The 9,340-nt window shown below is 37.0% G+C and overlaps 2 protein-coding genes across 3 annotated transcripts in view; one reads left to right on the forward strand and one right to left on the reverse strand.

The window, feature by feature from the left end:
* Nucleotides 1-560: 560 nt before the first annotated feature.
* Nucleotides 561-3,333, forward strand: LOC106000004 (chromosome unknown open reading frame, human C6orf229). Its single transcript, XM_013035188.1, has 3 exons — nucleotides 561-608; nucleotides 669-999; nucleotides 2,906-3,333. Exons 1-3 carry the CDS (start codon nucleotides 561-563, stop codon nucleotides 3,331-3,333), a joined length of 807 nt encoding a protein of 268 aa, XP_012890642.1.
* A 1,448-nt stretch (nucleotides 3,334-4,781) lies between these two features.
* Nucleotides 4,782-9,340, reverse strand: part of Gmnn (geminin, DNA replication inhibitor) — a 9,934-nt gene continuing 5,375 nt past the window's right edge. For both annotated transcript variants that reach the window (XM_013035230.1, XM_013035231.1), the window contains exons 3-7: nucleotides 8,744-8,821; nucleotides 7,804-7,942; nucleotides 7,156-7,238; nucleotides 6,768-6,878; nucleotides 4,782-5,203 (exon numbers count right to left, since the gene is read on the reverse strand). In XM_013035230.1, coding sequence (XP_012890684.1) covers nucleotides 5,042-5,203; nucleotides 6,768-6,878; nucleotides 7,156-7,238; nucleotides 7,804-7,942; nucleotides 8,744-8,821 — 573 coding nt within the window. In that variant the 3' untranslated portion in view covers nucleotides 4,782-5,041. The remainder of the gene's footprint in view (nucleotides 5,204-6,767; nucleotides 6,879-7,155; nucleotides 7,239-7,803; nucleotides 7,943-8,743; nucleotides 8,822-9,340) is intronic.

The raw sequence follows: 9,340 nt of genomic DNA on the forward strand, positions 1-9,340 counted from the left end.
CAGTCTTACATTAAATGATTGGAGTGCTTTTTATAAAGTCAAATCACAGATATTACATGGCTTTGTTCCTGGGTTTTTAATTTTTTTGAATATTGCATGAGTAATTAATTCCATTATCTTTTGTACCTTATTTTACTTTTGGTTGAGGGTGCTTTTAGTTTTGTGACATTTGTATTCATCATTCTTCCAATCATAAAGTTAAAATAAAATTATTTTTTAATTACTAGTCTCATGCAGTTTGATGTATCTCATGCGTGTCCTTTCTGAATTGGTTACTTACACAACATCCTTCACCTCAGTTTATCTTGAAATTCTTCCATCTATAAATGAAGATAATAAATTGATAAAAGGAGGAAGAGGACAAGGAAACACCAGCTAGAATGAATGTGTGGCTCAAGAGATAAAAGTACTAAAGCCAAGTGAGAGTTCAATTCCTTGAACTATGTGTTCAAGTCCTGGGACAGAAAAAAAAAAAACAAAAACAGTGAAAATCAGCTCAGTACTTGTTAGGATAGTCAAAGAATGGAGCAAGTTCAAAATAAACCCCTACATAAGCAAACATGAAGACAGGAATGAGTCTGGTGTATATTAGGGAAAACAAGTTTGAGGTAAGGTTTAGGAATTTAGGCGCATGCTATTTTCTCTGGACTTGTATTATTCCATTCTAGTGTTGCCAAGCAATCCATTCCAGAGTTCTTGGCTGTGAGATTGTCAATGCCTGTGGGTCCCTGAAGTACTTCAGGCCTTTCTGCACAGTAAATATGAGCTATTGGGCTCGGATGAACAATTGTTTTGCAGGGGTACGTCAGCGCTTTCAAAAATTCTGGAGTAACATTAAGAAATGTATTGCGAGGGAGAATGAAGAATACGTTTTTACAGGTGATGGCATTTTTCATAAAGAAAAAATTACAGTACTTGGCCGTATATTGAAGAACAATGCTCTACCCATTGAAGAGAGAGCTAAAGCAGCCCAGAAAATTGGACTATTGGCATTCACAGGTATCATTATGCTAAGATAACTGTTTCATAATCTGCACATGTTGAAACACTGAATTTGATGATTAAGACTCTAGTAACATTTCCTTTGATTTACTAGCTTGTACTTGTAACTATAAGATACTGTTTTTAAAATATACCTATCAAATACTAATCAGAATATTCATTTTTATTATATTTATTGAATTTGCCTATCAAAGTTTTTATTGGCAGGAACAGTGACACAGTTCCAGCTATTTGGGAGGCTAAGGTGGGAGGACTGCTTAAGCTCAGGAGTTCAAGGCTAGCCTGGGCAAGATGGTGAAACACCACCTCAAAACAATAAGTAAATGCTTTTATTAACATAAAAATCACTCTATAATTGGAGTTGACTTTATTCTAATAGTGATATGATTCCAGTGCATAATAAATGTACCTTATATTTTATATATGTGTGTGCTGGCACTGGGGCACTGGAGCTTGAACACAGGACCTAACCACCACTCCCACTCAGCTTTTTCACTAACAGCTAGTGGTTCTACCATTTGCATAATCCCTCCAATCCAGATTTTTTTTTTCTTTTCCTGATTAACTAGAGACATATGCCAGGCCAGCTTCAAACTGCCACACCTCAGAGCCTTGAATTCAGGGTTACATGCTGTCACTGAACCATGCCTCCACTTCTGGCTTTCTGGTTAACTGGAGAAAAGTCTCACAATTTTGTCAACCAGGGCTGGTTTCAAACCACAATCCGCAGATCTCAGCTTCCTGAATTGCTAGGATTACAGCATGAGCCACTGGTGCCTAGTCTAAATAAAAAACATCTATTCAAGTATTCTTCATCCAGAGCCTTCTTGGCCAGTACCTTGCTGTAATCCAAAATTGAAGTAGGATATGGGGTTCAAGTGTATGATGAAAGTAGAATCTAGAACCAGGCTGAGTCAGTAGCTAAAGAAAGAAAAACCTTGTAATTTTATGTTAATCTGAGATTTGTGGAAGAAATGGGTGAGAAATGTCTATAAGAACAAAATAGCTGGGCGCCGGTGGCTCACACCTGTAGTCCTAGCTACTTAGGAGGCTGAGATCTGAGGATCATGGTTCAAAGCTAGTCCTGGCAGGAAAGTCCATGAGACTCTTATTTCCAATTAACCACCAGAAAACCAGAAGTGACGCTATGGCTCAAATGATAGTGTTTGCCTTGAGGTGAAGAGCTCAGGGACAGCGCCAAGGACCAGAGTTCATACCCCAAGACCAACATCAAAAACAAAAGAAAACAATAGCTACAAACAAGTGAAAACCTGGCTCCTGGCTTTGGGCTCAGTTCTTTTACTTTGTTCCAATGCTCTGGTATCCATGTTGGGTTTTTTGTTTTGTTTTTTTCCCCAATGTATTAGTCAGAGATCATGAAGGAGATCTGCTAAGTGAACATAGCCAGGTTTTATCTTGAAATGTTTCTCTATGCTTGATTAAAGGAATCAGGAGTCAAAAATCAAAGGATCAAGGTTTGAAACTAGCCTGGGTAGGAAAGTCCATGCAACTCTTATCTCCAATTAACCACCAAAAAGTTAGAAGTAGAGCTGTGGCTCAAGTGGCAGAGCTTGAATGAGAAAGTTTAAGGGACAGCACCCAGGCCCTGAGTTCAGGGCCTAGTACCGGCACAAAAGTACCAGGAAAGGAGACTTAGGCAGTAACCTTCCCACACTTATCATATTACTCTCTATGCTTGTATTCAGAGCATGTGGAAATTTCAGAGGATCCAATCTGTCACCTATATAACAAAAAGAGGAGTATAGGATCTAGGGATATAGCAAGGCCATAGGTTCAATTCCTAGCAGCATTAAAAATAATATGAAAATACAGAAGACTCCAAAATGTGACTAACTACTAAATGTAGCAAATAATTCTGGCAGTGCAAATACCTGTTTTACAGGAGGACCAACTGCTGCGAAATACGCAACTGAATACATGAAAGAAGTCATTTCCTTGTTGCAAAACCAAAGCTTTGCACCAAAAATACAGATTCTGCTGCTCCAGAGTGTAGCAAGTTGGTGTTACTTAGACCCTGTCAGCCAGAAAAGAGCCCAACACCTGCAGATTATTCCTATTCTCATTACCTTTTTTGAAAGCAGTTTTGAGTCAACTATCAACAGTGAATTAGACAGCAACCTCCACGTTCGATTTTGGACTTGTTATGCCCTCTCTGTCATGACATGTAACAACTTAACTCTCATGAAGGAGCTCAGAGAGTGCCCTAAACTAAAATATCATTTACAAATGTTGGCTTCCGAGAATTGGTCTGGATGGCCTGAGAATTTTGCAGAAGTGTTGTATTTCCTAATTGGTTTTCACAGGAATTAATTTCTCTAAATCCATTTACATGACCCAGCTCTATGATTGTATTACCCTGGAAACGAACAATAAAATCAATGTATTGTTTCCATGTCATCTTTTTGTTAAAAGAGCTGTCATTTTCATGTCGTTAGTGAACTGCAGTAACAAAACATCTGAAAAGGCATTGCTGTTTAAGATGACCTCTTATCTACGCCCTCTGAACTTGTTTATGGGTATAATACTCTCATGCCCTCTAACTTGTTTATGCACAGAGAGTGCAGTAGCCCAGGCTTGTAATCCTAGCTGCATTAGAGGCTGAGGCAAGAGAATCACAAGTTCAAAGCCAACCTGTGCAACATAGCAAGAACCAAATCTATATAAAGTGAAAGCCTGCAGGTAGATATAATGGGAAATATACATGGTTATAAAACTGTAGAGCTAGAATACTAATTTTTGCCTGTTATTCTATAAAATCCAGACTGTTTATCTCAACTGTTTACCATAAAATCATAAAACTATTTTCTAGTAGCTATTTGAAGCAGACTAAGAACATGCACTTCATTACTAATGGGAAGATCACAATGAAACTTTTGTCAGTTGTAGGGCTTGTACTCTGGGCCTGGGCACTGTCCCTGGGCTCCTCAGCTCAGGGGGAGCTCTCTACCACTTGAACTACAGCACTACAGGAAAAAATAAATAAAAAATAAGAAAAACCTATATCATCTCATAATACCATATTCTTTAAGCAATGTACTTTTGAAAGTTTAAAAGTGCTTCTTAAAAACTAAGTTCAGAATCAACTCCCATTTCCTACACGGGATGCAAGAAAAAATCTATCTTCATTTCTCTCCACTTTAACCCTGTTCAAATAAATAAATAAAAATAAATAAAAAATAAAATCCTTGCTAAATTTTTTTAAAAATTAAGTTCATGAAATAGAAATTCACTAGAAGATGTACTGACTATAATTGTGAGACATAATAGATGGCTGGGCACAGGTGGCTCATGCCTATAATCCTGTGCACAAGTCTAAAAAGTAATAGTGCTTCCAGTGAGCTTGAGGTACAAGCAGGTTTGGGAGTTAAAAAAGCCTCAACCAACTCTCATCTGTACAAGGATCAGCTCATTTTCCTGTTTCCTCTAAGACAGAAGAGAAAAAATAAAAGGGAAAGCAAACAATGTATCAGCACAGAAATATACATTTTTTTTCTTTTGGTAGGTTGTGGGGCTTGAATTCTGGGCCTGGGCATTGTCCCTTAAGCTCTTCAACTCAAGGCTAACACTCTACCACTTGAGCCACTGCGCCACTTCCAGTGTTTTGGTGGTTTGCTGGAAACACGAGTCTCACAGACTTTCCTGCCCAGGCTGGCCTAACTGTGATCCTCAGATCTCAGCCTCCTGAGTAGCTAGGATTACATACGTGAGCCACATTTTCTATAAAGACCCTTTATATTCATTCTTCCAAGACATACAAATAATAAGCAATAGGAAAACAAAGTTTATTTAATCAAATATACAAGTTATTTCTGACAACTGAGAAAATGAAAATGCTATTTACGTAAAACAACAGATTAAAAATACATGCTAGTTGTATTTTAATACAAAATAGTGTCCCAGGATCCAAATGAGGAAATTTGATGGTTGCATTTGCATTATGTAGTTCTTTACTCTGCTACAAAGAATGAGAGTGGAAGTAAACCTTGGTAGTATGTCAAGAGTCAAATATTAATGAATTTCATATACATGGTTTTGTATCTGTAGAGGAAGATACAGTTTCTTCAGCACCTGTACCAGCTTCTGAGTTTTCCACTTCAGAATCCTCAACAGTTTCCTCTTCAGAGTCAAACTCCTGACTATCTGGTGATTCAAAGCTCTCCAGAGGTTCATTACTCAGCCTCTTTTAAAGAATAAACCAAAGTCATTGTGAAATCTTAAAACTGAACCCCATTATCAGTATGCTGATACTGTTGACCCTCAATATTGCAATGGATTGTTTTTCCTCTTGCCTCCCAATTCACTTTTAAGCAGTAAGTTATATCAAAATCTCCATCATGCTAGATTACATAAGTCAAATCAATGCTTAATAATTTCTCAATTCTTTAAAGCATAGAACTGATTTCAAAGCCCAAATGATCTTTCTCTAGAAAATTGAAATGAGAACTTGGTGCTCTTAATTTTTTTTCAATTTTTTCAATTATTATTTTTTATATGTGACACCGGGACTCAAACTTGATACCTGACTCTGCTCATTGGCGGGTACTCTACCAACTGAGCCACACCTCCAACCTCTTTTATTATCTTTAAGTAGTTGAACAAAGGTATTGTCATTTAACAAAGCAGTTTATGACTATAACTTGATCGGTCACTCTTGTCAACATTCTTCTCACTCATCCCTCTCCTATCTACTACTTTCCCTTACTACTCTTAATTTTGTAGGCTACACATTGGATTCTTATCTACATTTTAATCAGCTGCAGAAAAAAATTTTTAAGGCACTTAGGAGAGCTACTACAGCACTTTAAAATTTAATGTTTTGTCACAACTGTAAAATATACTACAATTCAACACAGAAGTTTTTATTTTAAAACTTCCCATCAGTTTTCTTTTCCAAACATGAGTTACGTTTTAAACCTGTTTCAGGTCAATCCTGGTAAAATCACAGTCATCAGGATAATTTTCACAAACACATTAACTACTTCCTTTTTTTTTTTGGGGTCCGGTCGTGGGGCCTGAACCCTGGGCCTGGGCACTGTCCCTCAGCTCTTCAGCTCAAGGCTAGTGCTCTACCACTTGAGCCACAGCGCCACTTCCAGCTTTTTTCTTTTTTGCTTATGTGGTGCTGAGGAATGGAACCCAGGGCCTCAGGCATGCAAGGCAAGCGCTCTACCACTGAGCCACCTTCCCAGCCCCACATTAGCTACTTCCAAGGTTTGTTTTTTGTTTTTTTTTTTTCCCCCTCCTGGTCATATGGGGCTTGAACTCAGGACTTGGGTGCTGTCTCTGAGCAATTTTGCACAGTGCCACTTCCAGTTTTTGAGTGGTTAATTGGAAATAAAAAGTCTCATGAGGTCTTTCCTGTCCAGGCTGGCTTCAAACTGTGATTGTCAGATCTCATCCTCCTGAGTAGGTAGGATTTCAGGGCCCAGGCCAACTTTAGCTACTTCCAATGTTTAAAAGTCAGTTATAACTGCCAAATTCAATTAGAGTACTAATGAACAGTTTTATATATGACAGCAATGTCACACACTATGAAATATAATAATCTTCCTTAACTTTTTCATATGTAAGCATTGTCACTACCATTTTCTGGCTAAGGAAAATGAATCCAACTCAATTCAAGAGCAAAGACTCAAACCTAGAAAATCTGACTACAGAGCCCAAACGCCTACTAGATCACACTACTGCTTCAGTTTTGTAGGAAAACACATGCATCTGAATTAGGTAAACATGAAATTACCTACCTCTATTACCTCTGCCATATACTGTACGTGTTCTGCTACTTCCGCCAATTCTTTATTCTCCTTTTTCAGGCGGGCAATTTCATTGTCCTTTTGTTCAATTTCTTTATGAAGCTATGTAATACAAATAAAATTCACTATTTCATAGATATGCTATGCTTTAATCAAATTATATGCCTCCAAGTGCATAATTGACAAACACATGTTGCATAAAGTTAGCTCTAACATAATAGGATTTTGTATGGTAATTTAGTAACAGTTGACTTTCTTCTCAAAACTTTCTTAGTCTAATATAAAAGTTAGTTTATTGGTCTAACTATGCTATTAATGCAGCAAAAGTAGAATACTAGAATTTCTTTAAATATTAGAAAAATTAATACATAGTACATACTTTCTCATTTTCCTTAAGTGCTTCATAGAGAGCTTTCCTCCGTTTTTCTGCCACTTCTTTCCAATATTGAGAGGACGGATTTTCTGAAATAAATGTTATATTAACCTTTAAAAATTGCTATAACCCTGGAGTGATCATAAATATGCCTATAATGTGGGCATTCAGGGCGCTGAGGCAGGAGAAATGATATTTCAAAAGCCCAGCCTAGGCACAGCAAGATTGTATCCAAAAAAAAAAAAAGGCAACATACCTGTGACTCATGCCTATAATCCTAGCTTTGAGACCCTTATCTGCAAGTAAGTAGCAAAAAGCCAGCTGTGGAGCTGTGGCTCAAGGGGTAGAGAGCACCAGCCTTGAGTGAAAAAGCTAAGGGACCACCTCCCAGGCCCTGAGTTCAACCCCTATAACTGACAAAGGACAAAAAGAAAAACACTACAGAAAACAAGGCTACAGTTAAGGCTCAGCAGTAATAGTGCCTGTCTAGCAAGCATAAGGCCCAGAATTCAAACCAATAAACAAAAGCATGGAAGTCCAGTATCTCATAGTATTCTGAGATTGAGAGGCTGGGGAAAGATTCATACAATATTGATAAATACCATTTGTGACATTTAATTATAGCACAATTTAAAATTGGTAATTTTTTCATACCTTTAATCATAAGATCAAATGCTTCTTGAGTGACTCCTTCAGTGTTTTTATTTTCACTAGATTCTGGGACTCTGGAGCTGGAAGTCTTAGATGTTAACTGGTCATTCCAGTGTTTCTTTTTGGATAAGTCTTTAGGTAACTATAATGGGAACATCTGGTTACTTTGATTTAATGAACAAAATAAAAAACTAGGTAATTTTGTCATATATCAAAATAGCTTTTTACAAAACTACCAAAAAAAGGTAGTGATGGTTTAGGAATGTTATTTGGAACAGCTATTTTGGAATCAATTTGGTATAAGGCCCAGCTGAATTTTTTTTTTACTGTTTAATGTCACATTTAAATTCAGTACCAGGGAAAGACAGTATTCCCAATATGCTCACCCATGATTTCTTCATTTATATACAGGGGTAAAACAATAATCTATTTATTCTCAAGAGACCAAACATTACTCTTCTAAAGTAACTCATAACTTATTATATCATCCTAGTACTATAAAAGGTATTATTAGCAATCCTGAACTTCCCAAATTGAGAAATTAAACAAAACTCACAAAAATGAAAACACACAAACTCTCTTCTTTGGGAAAGATATTGTTACATTATTTCCACATTTCTACAACTTAAGATATTTCAGATTAAAAGAATCTTGGAAATTTTGTTTGTTTTGTCAGTAGTGGGATTTGAACTCTGTGCCTGGGCGCTATCCCTCAGCTCTTCAGCTCAAGGAGAGTACTCTACCACTTGAGCCACAGTGCCACTTCCAGTTTTCTGGTGGTTTACTGGAGATAAGCCCAGGCTGGCTTTGAACTGTGACCCTCAGATCTCAGCCTCCTGAGTAGCTAGGATTACAGGTTTGAGACACTGGCACCTGGCTTGGAAATGTTTTCAATGTGTTGGTAGTATTGCCTGTTAATCCAGCCTGGCTCTATAATTCATACCTCATTTTCTCTTCCAACAAGAGGTCCAGCTGCAGACGGCTGAATCATCTTCAGAGTTCTTCTTGAGAAGGGACTATTCTAAAAGTCAAGATAGTTCATTACCTGGTTACTTAGTTTCTATGGTTTTTTAGTTACTAAATCTCTATATGGCTAGACTTAGTCCTACTGTAATTGGGGGGGGAGGGGGGATTCAATAAGAAAACTAATAGGCCTGCAATGTAATTTTATAATGCCAATCTGAACACACTAGTTTAATCAACTACTCACAAATGTATAGCCTTAAGAGTATGATAAAATTTGAAGAAATTCTTAAGAATGTTTATTATCCAAACTAGACATAAATCACTCATTTCAATGTGTACCATAACCATTGACAGCTAATCATTAACTAATTAAAACACACAATTTCTATGTCCTTAGTAACACTCTCAATTATATGTGACAAAATTCCAGTGAGACTTAAAAAATGTATTTTCCACACAAATTAGAAACACCCTATTTTTATACAAGGAAACCTCAAAACATTTATAGTATGATCTCATAAAAATGGTTAATTAGGGGGCTCTATTTATAACAAAGTTGTTTTTTTTTTTTTTT

Source organism: Dipodomys ordii, unplaced genomic scaffold (genome assembly GCF_000151885.1).
Source record: "Dipodomys ordii isolate 6190 unplaced genomic scaffold, Dord_2.0 Scaffold206, whole genome shotgun sequence".
Taxonomy (NCBI): Eukaryota; Metazoa; Chordata; class Mammalia; order Rodentia; family Heteromyidae; genus Dipodomys; species Dipodomys ordii.

Excerpts from the sequence above, each read along its gene's own strand:
- LOC106000004 (XM_013035188.1), top strand. The coding sequence starts at position 561 with ATGAAGACAGGAATGAGTCTGGTGTATATTAGGGAAAACAAGTTTGAG. Across the intron at positions 609-668 it reads TTAGGGAAAACAAGTTTGAG|TGTTGCCAAGCAATCCATTC; the intron begins GTAAGGTTTAGG and ends ATTCCATTCTAG. Across the intron at positions 1,000-2,905 it reads TGGACTATTGGCATTCACAG|GAGGACCAACTGCTGCGAAA; the intron begins GTATCATTATGC and ends CCTGTTTTACAG.